We start from the raw sequence: 13,558 nt of genomic DNA on the forward strand, positions 1-13,558 counted from the left end.
GCTGAGCGGAGCACATCCTCTCCCTGAGCTGCTCTGCTCCCTGTGGCCCCCGGATGGAAGGACCCTTCTGTCTCTCTCAGAAGGAAAGTGCTTTCTTCTGCTCAGGACAAGGGGGTCCTTCTTAGCACATGCTTGTCAACCCCAAGTAAAGCCTTGATCCACACTCGGCAAAGCTGGGCTGTGCTTTGAGAGCAAGGTCAGAGGTTAACGGTGCCCTCTCATGATACAGCATCTCCTTTGGGGCTTGGGGTGGGGGTGATATTCTGCCTCCCTGTCCCCTCAAAACACCCTTTCCACCCTGACCATCTCCACATAGGGTGCTTTGAGCAGGATCCAAGGCAGAGGCATCTCTTAATATGGGGATCTAAGGCTGAAAACCCCAAGATTCCTGTCCTATGTCCCTTCCCCCCACCCTCAGTGAAGGCTCCAAAGTCCCAGCCAAACCCTGGGGAGGGCGACTGGAGAGATTTCTGGACCGATTCTCTAGCCTTGAATCTTGGTATTTAAACCCTCTGGGCCTCTGGGGGCACAGCCCTGGCCCTGGCTTAGGCACTATCTGCGGTCGTTGTGGGGATCGAGGGAGAGGACACTTCAAAAGCCAGAAAGTTGTCCACCAATACGCCAGATAATTATGACAAGACTCTGTAGCTATTAAGCACCCACTTGAGGCCAAGCCCTGTGCCAGGAGTTTGCACGGTGATGACAAAGGCCAAATTGGCATCATCTTGGCTGGGATTTGGGATTTGGCTGAAACCACGATTCCTTCCTCGTCAGCAACCTGCATTTACCGCAGTCCTTGGCACACAGGGAGGCCACAGAAATCAGTGGTGGGGCAGAAAAACACTGAATGCTTAAGAATAAGGCTTGTATTTCTCTCTTAACCAGGTCTCACTCCTCCAAGGGCCATGAGGTGGACATGGGTTGGAGAAGTGAGCTCCAGGGAGTTTCCGTCATGGCTCAGCAGTTTAAGCACCCATGAGGACATGTGTTTGATCCTTGGCCTTGCTCAGTGGGTTAAAGGATCCGGGGTTGCCGTGAGCTGTGTAGGTCACAGACTTGGCTTGGATCTGGTGTTGCCGTGGCTGTGGCTTAGGCCGGCAGCTGCAGCTCTGATTCAACCCCTAACCTGGGAACCTCCAGGCCTGCTCTGCTCTAGTCCAGACTGTTTCACAGAGACAGCCTTCCTATCCCACATCTCGGGCTGCAGGGGCAGGAAGGAATATATGAGAGAGCATCCCTTTTGACTTGCTCAAGTTATAGATGAAAATTGAGGTCAGAAAGGGATAGTGACTAGCCCAAGGCTACACAGTCAGTGGCAGGGCCAGGAGTGAAATCCAAATGAAAGGAAAAATCAGTATTATCGAGCCTGTCTTTAAACTTTTGGCATTGTTTTCTCTATAGTCTTTGTTTGGCATTCGTTTTGATTTTTAAAATGATTGCATGAAATGAATTATTTATCTTGATCACTGAGATTTTAGCGCCCCCTAAAGTCTGTGCATGAGTTGAGTGCCTGCTTGCCTTGCCCTCTCCTGACTCCCCGCCCTGTGCTCCGGGCACTGCCTGGAGGCGGAGCCCTGAAGTCAGAGCTACCCTTACCTCTTCAATGCAGACAAGTCCTGCTCCCGTCTGCGGGTCATACTGGCCAGCTGGAAACTCTCTCTTCTGGAAGAACCACTGGAAGCGGGTTTCTTTCTTGGTGTTGGTCACCTAAGGAAGGTGCCGAGTCAAGAGACCCCTTCAGGCTTTGGCTTTTAAGTGAAGACTTAGTTCGTCAGAACTTTTGTTATAAATGTGACCCCCCACATTTCCCCCCCACCCCACTTCTCTATGTCTCTTCTGATGGCTTCTAGACACTGGACATTTGCTAATGATGTTTCCTCTGCTTCCCAATCCTTTTCCTATTCCATTTTTCCTGTAAATGCCTATGTCACCTCCTCCAGGAAGCCTTCCTTGCTGTACCCTAGAGTGCCCCTTATCATGAGTAATCAATTTCTTGCACCCTTCCATCACAGCAGGAGGCATGCTGTTCTCCCATGATCTTGCTTTGGACCATGGGATCCTAGAGGCCTAAGGAGACCACTGTTTCATCTTTGTACGCCCAGTGCTTGCAGAATGTCTAACGCAGAGTAGGTGCTCTGCATTGGTTGAACGGCTACGCTTCATGGGGTGTGCCCTCCCCCTGTATCTAAAAGGCTGCAGGGTGCTGAGAAGGAGCAAATGTTTTGGAGTCAGACACCCTCTGACTCCCCCAGCTCAAGGCTCTCTCTTACTGTGTGGTCTTGAGCTATTCCTCTGCTTATTTTCTCATGGGTAAAGTGGAATCATAACGCCTCTCTTACAGATGACTGTGAGGCAGTTGAGATAAAAGAATGCCCTGAAGCGCTGAGCACAGGGTCTGGCAAGACTGACCCTCAGACCCCTGACCCCCCAAACCCCTCCCAGAGCAGCTGGTAGATCTAGCTCAAGGCTGACCTAGCACCTGCCCACTAACTTACTCTAACTCGGCTCCTTGGGATTTTGTTTTCTGGTTAAATACAAAATTCTTAGGGCTACTTCCTCTGCTGGGGATCAGACTAGTGCAGGGCATGGTGTTTCCAGGAGTGGGGCAAGATGGGCAAGGGGCATGGGAACAGCCACAGGTCTGGCCCCACTGGTCTGGGGGCAGGGCTGGAGGCGGGGGCGGGGATTTGCCTTGCAGGTCAGCAGCACTTGGCAGTCCTCCGTGACCTTCCACTGCAGAGGTTCCTCGAAATACGGACCTGGGAGGGCCAAACACACACAACCATCGGTCAGAGCGCCAGGCTCAGCCCGGGCGCCACCTGGTGGCGAGACAGGGGAAGACAGCTGAAGAGGGGCATCTAGTGACCACTGGCCACTCGGATTTTGGGATTTCTGTCCCCACCAGGGCGGGGACTGGGGTGAATGAAGTAAGGGAGGCCCTTAGGGTGCAAAATTTAAGGCGGCGCTCACTCTCGGGATTAAGCAAGTGCTCTTTTGTTCTGGCACGAGGAGGACAACACTGGATCCAATGGTAGTGACCTTCCCTCGCGGGGGCGGGCAGTAGGGTGGAGGGATTTATTAACCCACTAGCCCAGTGGTTCCCCAGCAATGACTGCTGGCCTGGTGGCCGAGACATTTGAACTTCACTCTGGCAGCTCTTACCCTGTTTTCTCTTCCAGTCTCTTCTCTTGGCATCCGCCTTCCTCAGAAGTTTGTCAAACTCTGTGAAGAGAGAGGGGAACTGGCGTGATCAAGAGGAACACGGGTTTGGAGGGTCTAGAGTGGGGGCATCAGGGTGGACAGAGACCTCAGGGCTGGGAGCTGAGGCCAGGTGCGTGGGGTGCACCGGAGCAGGGGTGGGGCCGGGGGTGGGGGGTAGGAGGCGAGGGTAGGTGCAGGGCAGAGCTGACCATCATCCACCAGAGCCAAAGTGATCTGGTTCTTGGCTTTTCCATCTTGGAGCTGGGCTGTGTAAGACCCTTTGTCGTCCTCAGTCAAGTTCTGGATGATAACTTCCACCAGGCCCTTCTCTCGGACAAAATTGATTTTGCGGTTCTGGGGAGAACAAACCCGTAGAGTCTTTCCTGCCCTTTTCCAATCCCAGGGAATTTATGGGGCAGAAGTCTGGCCGAAGTGGGATTTGGGGGTGATATATGCAGCATTAGAAGCCTTCAGAGACTGGAGAGGGGGGCCCCTGAGTAACCTTCTCCTGTATATAGACTGGGTTGTCCCCACACCCGGCCCCTGAGAACAAACACCCTGGGGCCCCGCAGGCAAAGAGTCTGGTCCTTGATTTAGTTGCCATTAACCATCAGCCCCCAACTTCCTATTGGTCCGCTGCCAACAGGAAGTTATTTTCCATTTCTTTTGCAATTTGATAGAAAAAAATATTCCCCCTAAAACTTTAAAGGAAAAATGCGAAAAAGCCTGTGTACGTGCTACCCAGAATTAACACTCATTTACATCGGTCACAGTCTAACATTTTTGCAACATTTTCTTTTCTACATTGAAGACCTTACTCCCTCTGGCTTTATTTGTATGTGTGATTTGAAGGAACCATCTGGTTTTATTTTACTTTTCTATGGGGCATCTGATAGCCTTAGCGCTGCGTTTTGAGTCCAGGCTTTGCTATACTTCCTACCGAGAGCCAAGGTCATGCTTATTAATCTTTGTTTTTCCCTCTGCTCCTACTGCATGCAGAGATGCTCCAGGCCAGGGATCCAAGCTGTGCCACGGCAGTGACCCAAGCCACAGCAGTGACAACACCAGGTCCTTAATCCTCCAGGCTACCAGAGAACTCCCCTTGTTAATCTTTTTTGTTTGTTTGTTTTGGTCTTTTCTAGGGCCCCACCCACTGCATGTGGAGGTTCCCAGGCTAGGGGTCCAATCAGAGCTGCAGCAGCGGCTTACCCCAGAGCCACAGCAACGCGGGATCCGAGCCGGGTCTGTGACCTACCCTACAGCTCACGGCAATGCCGGATCCTTAACCCATTGAACCAAAACCTCACGGTTCCTAGTCGGATTCGTTAACTACTGCCCCAGGAAGGGAACTCCTCCCCATGCTTAATCTTTATGCAGAACTTTCCAATCTAGTTTCTCAATTACTCCTCCTGATCTTGGAGCAACGAGCCCCATTGTACAGATGCAGAAACTGATGCACAGAGAGGTGCAGAGACCTGCCCAAGGGCACACAACCCACGGGGAATGAATAGGAGTCTTCTGACATCTGGCTCTGAGCTCTTTCTCCTCTGTCAGAACCAGAGCCCCTCTTTATAACACATATTTAATGTTGACCACTTGGCCATCTGGAGGTGAAATTCACAAATAATATCATCCTATGATTGAATCTCTCATGAGACGGAAATAAGCATGTTTGTAAGTAAAAACAGTTGCGTGTGGGCAACTAACGTGGTTCAACTAATACAACTGAGCTACACACATGATTTTTTAAAAAGAAATATAATACCACAGCTATAATAGAAAGAGGAAATAACAATAATTTTTTCAATATGCAGCTGCTCAGACACAATCTCACTCGTGCTGCACTGATTTATAATGAATTGGTTTGAATTAAAGAGAAGAAAAGCAAAGCTATTCTGTACAAGAAGAACAGGAAAATGAATGAACGAACACACGTAAATTGGCTAATAGAATAAAGACTCTATTCCGTGTATGCTAAAACCGTGAAAATTCTTTGTGTTTGTATCTCAAGGTTAGGGTCCAAACGTGCATGATTATAACCACGAAAGTAGGGTTTTCATCTTAAGAGCGTCTGGCATGAAATTCTTGGTGGGAGTGTCCCTTGCATCGACAAGTGTCTAACTTGCCTGCCACCTGCCCCCCGCCCCTAAAATCCATGTGTCCCCACTCCCACCTCATGACTATGACAGCCTGAGCAGGTGGCCATTTCTAAAATGTCCACTGGGGGAGGCACTGGCCAGTGGAGACCAGTGTCCGGGAGGCCACCTTCTGCACTGGGGACCTCACCTAGGAATTCTGAGCCCCTAATTACCGGTGAGCTGAAGATTTCCTTGTCGTTGAAGATTAGATGCAGCTCAGCGGCTGGAGACAACTTTTCTACTTCTAGCCAAAGCCGCACCTCTCCTCGCTCAAGGATGTCGACGTTCCAGCCCGAGATCAGCTTGATCACTGGGAGGCAGAGGACAGGAAGGGGTGGGCAGGGTACCTTTCTCCTGCCCCCACCCCCAACAGCCCCTCTTGAGCACACCATGAACAAATGTACACAATGCTTCAGAGTCTGATGGAGACGTGACCAGGTGAGGGGCTGGGGAGCGTTTTCTCTCATTCAGTCACCCCACATTGCATCCGTGTCCAGTGACCTTGACAGGTCACTGGTCTCCAAGGGCTTTCATTTTTTAAATTCTTTTTAGGGCCACACCTGTGGCATATGGAAGTTCCCGGGCTAGGGGGTGAATCGGAGCTGCAGCTGCCGGCCTACACCACAGCCACAGCAACACAGATCTGAGCTGCCTCTATGACCTGTGCTGCAGCTTGTGGCAACACCAGATCTTAAATCCACTCAATGAGGCCAGGGATTGAACCAGCATCTTCATGGACATTTTGTCAGGTTCTTAACCCTCTGAGCCACAGCGGGAACTCTCCCAAGGGAGTTCAAAAACACCAATGTCTGGCTCCAGCCCCAGAGGTTCAGATGACCCAGGACCCAAGTAGAAACCATCCACTCTGCCCTCCCTTTCACCCCATGTGCTCTCTGCTGGCCCCTCTTTTCCTTTCATGGACTGCTGAATCCCTGGGTCTCTGACTCTCCAGCCCCATGACGCCCCCATCCTCTGCATCCACACCCCACCAGGCTAGATTCTGGCTTTTGGCTGACCCAGCCCGGTGGGACTGGGCCTGGTGGGACTGCTTACCGGGGTTTCTGATCTCATGGCTCAACTTCTTCAGCTTGTCCAGCTCTAGGACAGTGAGGAACAAAGAAGAAACCAAAGAGAATGAGACACTGGTGTCAGTGGGAGCATGGGAGCCTTCTTGGCATCCACACTGGGTGAAAGTCCTGAGAGACTCAGCTTGGGGTCACATGGCTACCAAGGGGGTGATGACGACCATGGTGGGCCTTGGCTCTGGGGCACCGAGGGGGGAGGGGCAGTGGGCCACCCCAAGATTGCTTATTCTCCTTGTCCTTCAAGGCCTGGTCAAATGCCACCTCCCCCAAGGAGCACCTACTGTGTGCTCAGCTCTGCATGATCTTAGCAGGTCCTGCTGAGGGGCAGGCATTATTGCTGCTTCCTGAGTACAGGGCCCACTGGTTCCCAAGCCCCCTTGTTTATTATTTATTTACTTGTTTGTTTATTTATTTGCTTTTTAGGGCCACACCCGCGGCATATGGAGATTCCCAGGCTAGGGGTCGAATCAGATCTGCAGCTGCTGGCTTACACCACAACCACAGCAACGCCAGATCCAAGCCATGTCTGCAACCTACGCCACAGCTCACAGCAATGCCGGATCCCCAACCCACTGAGCGAGGCCAGGGATGGAACCCGCATCCTCATGGATCCTAGTTGGATTCGTGTCTGCTGTGCCACAGCAGGAACTCCTGGAGCACCCTTGTTAACCTGTGGTGACACACTCTCCTGGTGCTGAGGGTCTGCTCCCCCGCTGAGCACTTCTGTCTCACGTGTCTAGGGCAGGTGGGCAGCGTGCTGTCTCGCTAACTGCTCCTCTGTGTTAGGTTTGTTTCTCCTGCTAAGCTGAGCTCTGCACCTGCATGAGTGTCTAGCACACAGTAGGTGCTCAACGATGTGGTGTTGCATGGATGAATTGGCAGCAGCAGAGCCCGTATCTCACTTGCCATGGTAAGAGCCAGAGTCCTTAGTATGATGTGTTGGAATGCATGGCAAGTAGCCAGCCCCAAACCACAAAACAAACCCCTCATTTCGTGGATGGTCTTCGTTTGCATAGTCATCCATGTGTATCTGCATAACAGCCTTGCTTCAGTGGGGGCGGCAGGGATTATAATCTCTCTTTACAGGTGAGGAACCAGAGGCCTAGAGAGGGGTCCTGACTTGTCCAAGGTCAAACAGCCAGGAAATTGCGGAACTGGGACTGGAATCTGGACCTGTCTGGCCTCTGCTTCATAAGGAAATCAAAGGGCCTCATGTGCAACCAGCAGGGAGGACAGTGGGCTGTCCTTCTGTTGCTATGGAGACAGCAGAGGGTGAGTCTTGAAAGTCCTCAGCACTGATTTCACTTTGGCTTAAATCATCAAACATGGATGACTGTTTCGACCAGGCATCCCTTCTCGGGTTTGCCACAGTTCCCACTGCTCCCTATTGCCATGCTCATTCCTCAGATCAACTGCCATTGGTGAGTTATCATTACACTATGCTGCTGTTTTTCTTAGGCTACGGAAGGAAATGAAGTAATTCACTGGCACCTTTGCTTTTATCGAAATTAGAAAAAGGAAAGAGAGGGCCAAGAAAAGTGAGCTCTGTCTGGCAGTGATTTCTGCCTGCTGAGGCCCCTGATGCAACCCCCTGTGTCAGGACAGTCTCTGGCCCATGGTAGGTGCTCAACAGATCCTTATTCATTGACTGGCTGACAGGATGGGTGGGTAAGGGCCTACTTCCCTGGAAATATCTGCTTTCCTCATTTTTGCAGCCTCTTGCTGGCCTCAGGAGTGTTTGTGTTTGGGACTCTGGTCTGGGTCTGTCACTCTGGGGAGGTGACAGCGGAAAAGGGGCATCACCTTCCTGGGTCAGCGTGTGGCTTGCTGAAATTTCTTCATCAGCTTCGGTGACCACCACTGAGTAGGTGCCCAAGTCTTCGGGGCCAGGATCTTTCAGGATGATCTTGGATCTGGCAGAGACAGGAGAGCAGTGGCTCAGAGAGGGGCCTTATGCCCTGGAGGCCGGGGAACTGGGGGTCCCTGTCATCTTTGGAAGCCCTGCCCCCCAGCCCCAGCCCCAAGCCAAGCCAGGAAGCAGGGGTGGCTGCCTCCTTACACCTCCTGGGGTCCCCTGCCCAGACACGTCTGGCCTACCACCTTCAATGGCCCCTGTTAGGGAACCGCCTTCGCACTGGCCACACTGTCTTGCCTCTCTCTCCAGGGCTCAAGTCATCAGCTTTATCTCCTGCTAGCAAGGCCAAGGCCAGAGCTGCAGGGGTGGGGTTGGGGGGAGTGGAGAGCTAAGGAGGAGTGAGACCTGGGGGCACTTGACATCCTAAGCCCTCTTTTACCGATGGGGAAGCTGAGCTCAGAGACTTGCAAGAGCAAGTCGTGGGCATCCAGGCTAGATGTGGGACCCCAGGAGGTGTAAGGAGGCAGCCACCCACATCCTAAGCCCTCTTTTACCGATGGGGAAGCTGAGCTCAGAGACTTGCAAGAGCAAGTCGTGGGCATCCAGGCTAGAATCCACGTCCTGCATCTCCTTGGAGGCACCCACATGGAGGCACCCACATAGAGGCACCCACATTCCTTATAGAAAAGGGATCTCACCATTTCAACCCCTCCAGTGCACCCTCCCTCTCCTGTCCCCAAGGTGACACTCAGCATCCTTCATCAGACACCAAGCAGCCCTCTCAAGCTCATTATCTGGGGGTCCTGCCAGGCAGTCTCACCCATGAACTTCTGGGGACTCATCTGACAATGTCTAGGACCTGTGGACTGGCCGTGCTGCACCTTCTCCTCACTTACTTGTTAACTTCCTCCTCGACCTTGACCCTCTGTGGGTCTGGCGGGCCTTTGTAGTCCTTGGACCACTGAAACTCTGCCGAGTCGGGGGCCTCAGGGGCTTCGAAAGCCATGTAGATAAAGCCTTCATCATCCACCCCAACCTCAATCTCCCGGGCATCTGAGGGTGAGACCAACCGAGGGTGAGACCAACCGAGGGCACCGGATGTTTAGACATAATAAACCGGGTGGGGCCCCTCCCTTGCCCCTCCCTTGCTCAGACCTTCCAGTGGCTGCTCATTGCACTTGAGAAGATCATAAATCCCAGACACCTTGTTGTGGCCTCCAGGGCCTTGCATGGTCTGGCTTCTTCTCAGCTCAGATATCACCTCCTCCCTGGCCACTCTGGCTAAAGTAATGCCCACCCCATCCTGGCACCTGCATCGTTTCCTTTACAGCACTTATCACCGCCTTCTTATCAGTTACTTGGTTAACTGTCCATTTGTCACCCCCCCTCCACCAGCCAGAGCAGGGATCTTGCTTTCTCATCACTGATGTGTCCCCAGTGGAGTGTGGGCGTCATCAAATACCCTCTGAATGAGTGAATAATTTTATAGTGAGAAGAGCTGAGAGATTCCATCATATATTAACTGTGTGTTCTGGTCATTTAACTTCCCTGAGCTACAATAAAATCATCTCTAAAGTGGGGACAGTGGTGAACGGCTCCCTCAGGGGTTTGTTGGGAGGGCCAGGCAGTGTAAGGACCCAGCACAGCATCTGGCATGTGGGTGATAGGAGGGGACCTCGGGAGCTGTGACTGCAAGACAGGCAACCACTTGGGGCCTCTGAAAAGAAGCTGGGTTTTATTTTAAAGATTCGCAAAGAGTTGTATGAATTTAGGGACGTGGCATATAAAGAATGCAAGACCTATCAAATAAAAGGAAACGTTCATATGTTCATATCTCAGGAAAATCCATGAAAATCCATGAGAGTGGGGGATGGGAGAGAGGCAGGCAGGAAGAGCAGGAGGGAGTGTGTGTGTGTGTGTGTGTGTGTGTGTGTGTGTGTTGGGGGTGGGTGGGAGGAGGGCCCTGCAGGTCCAGATCCCTCCCTCCCCTGCCGTCCTTACCGGGTCTGTCCTCCAGGAGTATGGGGTCGGTGGGCATAGATGGCTGCCCTGGACCAGCTGAATTTACAGCCTGGACCTGGAACATGTAAGTCTTCCCCGGCTGCAAGTCAGAAATCTGGGGGGTGGAGGGGAGGGGCCAGGGTGAGACCAAGGATGGCAAGGACCCACCAGTTCCACAGCCACGGTCACAGGCTGCAGGGAACTGCTCATCGTCCACCCCAGCGATGGCCAGGCTGCCATGGGCTGAGGACAGGCCAGGGGCCCACTGCTCTCCTGAGCTCCACTTTTGGGCCAGCCTCTCCAGTGAGATTACCTCCCATACCTGCGGGGCCTGGAACGCCACCTGCTCGGGGCTTAACTCATTATCGGCCTTCAGCCAAGAAACCTCTTGCCCCTCTTCCTGGGCCCACACCTCACCTCCAGCCATCACCCCAGAAAGAAGCTTGCGGATCATCTGCGACATCTTTTTCTTGAGCCCTGCACACCTGATTGAAACGGAGTCAAGCCCTGTGGTCCTTCCCACCCATGTCCTCCGCCTGCCTTTTGTCTGTGGGCAAACTTTACTCAAAGAATAGGTTTAAACAGAGAAGTGAAGGGGTTCTCGTTGTGGCTTAGGGGTAACAAACCCAACTAGTATCCATGGATGTGGGTTTGACCCCTGACCTAGCTCACTGGGTTAAGGATCACACCTTGCCGTGAGCTGTGGTGTGGATCGAAGATGCAGCTTGGACTAGCATTGCTGTGACTCAAGCTGCAGCTCCAATGCAACTCCTAGCCTGGGAACTTCCACGTGCCCCAAGTGCAGCCCTAAAAAGACAAAGCAAACAAATAAACAAACAAAAAAACCCAACCTAAAATACAGAGAAGTGAGAACATGCTTTAGCAAAGAAAAACCATCAAAAGAGACCAAATAATAATAACAGTTTAGTCTTTAAGCAAAGTCAAGGATCTTTAGCTCCTTCTCAAGGGCTATAGATAATATTCTGAGCCATACCCTATGAGGCATCGTGTAGATAGTGAACCCCCACCAGGTTAACTACACGGAGACCACAATGTAGCCATGACACAAGCGGCCACAATTCTGAGGACTGGCCTCAAAGAAATGGGAACAAACTGACCCTGGAACCGAAGATGAACTGTACTTAACACAGTCAGGATGACGCTGGTCAGACCACCACCTGATCAGCTTCAAGATAACCCCCAGAGCTGACTGTGCTGTTCCTGCACGTAGCCCCCTCCCTCTGCCTATGCACCCCTGAAACTCTCTTTTAAAAGCTCTTGCCCATTGATTGTCAGTTGCGGGGTGGGTTGGCCTTTGGACAGAAGTCCAGCCTCCCACCCAGGTCCCTGTCTCTGAAATAAAGCCAACCATCCTTTCACCAACCTTGGCTCTTCACTGGCTTTAGAGCAGTGAGCACTCAGACCCCAGTTTTGGTAACATGATCACCAAGTTCCCATTTAACTTCCCTAAAGTTTCTTGAATGCGGCCTTTCGCTCTGTGTCCCAGCCACAGCTTTGATGGAGCTTTAGTCCTCCTCCCCTGGATTAGTCCAACCGCTTCCTAAATGGAATCTCTGCCTCTAGACCCTTCTTTCCCGTCTATCTTTCCCTCTGTGACTCTTTCCAAGATGCTAGTCTGATTACCCTTAACCCGTTCAGGGGCCTTGAGGGTAAAGGTCAGATTTCGAGGTTTGGTACCTAAAGTCTTCCTAAGCTGGCCTTAGCCTCCGTCCTCTTCTTCCTCCTTCATTCCCCAACTCCCTCAGGGTCCCCTCATGCATCCTCCCTGCCTTTTCACGCCGGCCTGCCTTTGCCTTTTCTGAGTTCTTGCCTGGAATGCCCTTCCCCCCTTGGTCTAGCATCTCCGACTCACCCTGACCACTCAGTCTGGTCAGATGGGAGGAGTCCAGGAAGGATCTCTTACTTTCCTCCTTGGCGCTTCCAGAAGCCCTCGGACCCTCCTCGATTATAGGGACACAGTGTTGTCGTTGCCTGTTCCCCAAGGCCTGGGACTTTAGCTTTTTATGTCTAGGACCTAGTTCCAGATCTGGCACCAAGCAGGTGTGGAGAAGTGTTGAGTGAATGACTGAGTGAGTGACTGTCAGTCAACCACGCACACGCAGAAATGGTGTCAAGTCACCGAGGCTCCCTGACCCTGGACCAGCCTGCCTGGGGAGCAGAGTGACCATCCATCTCTTGTGGCTCTTGCGGGCCAGCGGTCCAGCACTGGCCACCTCTATTGCCGAGAGCCGGGCCCCACGGAGGCAGAAACTGTAGAATCTCAGAGCATTCCACCGGCTGAGGCTTCCCCTCCCCAATTCGGTCTTTATAGCCCTGATGTTATTGTTTCAAGAAGAAAGTTTTTTTTTTTTTTCTGATTATGAAAGAAATGCATGCTTGTTGGAGGAAATATGAAAGCAATAGAGAAGAATATAAAATGATGGGGTAAGGGCCTCCTGGCAGTCCCACTCCCAAAGATGATCAGAATTGGCAATTTTGCAAAAATCCGTGTAGACGTGTAGATGCACATTAACCACATAGGAATGTGACATGCACCTGTTCTGTTTGTTCATATCTTCGTTCTGCATTGTTTTGGGCCCCTCAAGCCTGCTTTCTTTCCTCTCGGTGCTAATGGAGTGAACGTGTGGTCTTGCAAGCCACACCCCTGCCTGCCTGCTGGTGAAAGATGCCTCAGGAAAACGAGCTGGAAAACATAATCTCTCTTTCCCTAGAGCTGCAGAAAATAAAATCAAATACACACCACGGGACTTTCCTTACCCACTTTCCTTAAACAAAGGAGGCCTGTGAGACGTGCTGGCTTCAGCGATGGACACCACGGTCTGTGAAGTCTGGGATCCTGACGGACTGTCTGTTAGTGATCTGTGTCTGCTAGAATGCTTCAACTGACACCTTTGTTTTCTGACATGGAAAATAGGTGTGAGTTGTCTTTGTTGTGCCAGGAGAGCACTGTTTGTGCTTTTCCTTCTCCTTCGTGTGTGACATGAAAACAACCACGCTAGGTGAATTAAACCAGTGCTTCTGCTAGATTTCCTATGTATCCAAAGAGTTTAGAGCTTGCTTCTCATCGAAATTAAGAAACATATATATGCCTATATGTTCATTAATATACAATATGATATACATATTTAATGTTATCTAACATATAAATATCCTGCTCTGCATTGTGCTTTTTTTCTTAGCCATATATGATGGATGTATTTTTAATTTTAATTTTATTGAAGTATAGTTGATTTACAATGTTGCGTTAATTTCTGCTG

General features: G+C 51.5%; 1 protein-coding gene across 1 annotated transcript in view; it reads right to left on the minus strand.

Moving 5' to 3' along the window:
- MYOM3 (myomesin 3) overlaps positions 1–13,558 on the minus strand; it is a 54,081-nt gene that overhangs the window by 8,634 nt on the left and 31,889 nt on the right. The window contains exons 21-29 of the mRNA XM_047792552.1: positions 10,281–10,395; positions 9,176–9,332; positions 8,228–8,337; positions 6,393–6,437; positions 5,513–5,649; positions 3,411–3,555; positions 3,163–3,222; positions 2,692–2,759; positions 1,597–1,707 (exon numbers count right to left, since the gene is read on the minus strand). Of these exons, the coding sequence (XP_047648508.1) occupies positions 1,597–1,707; positions 2,692–2,759; positions 3,163–3,222; positions 3,411–3,555; positions 5,513–5,649; positions 6,393–6,437; positions 8,228–8,337; positions 9,176–9,332; positions 10,281–10,395 (948 nt within the window). The remainder of the gene's footprint in view (positions 1–1,596; positions 1,708–2,691; positions 2,760–3,162; positions 3,223–3,410; positions 3,556–5,512; positions 5,650–6,392; positions 6,438–8,227; positions 8,338–9,175; positions 9,333–10,280; positions 10,396–13,558) is intronic.

This window comes from Phacochoerus africanus, chromosome 8 (assembly GCF_016906955.1).
Source record: "Phacochoerus africanus isolate WHEZ1 chromosome 8, ROS_Pafr_v1, whole genome shotgun sequence".
Lineage (NCBI taxonomy): Eukaryota > Metazoa > Chordata > Mammalia > Artiodactyla > Suidae > Phacochoerus > Phacochoerus africanus.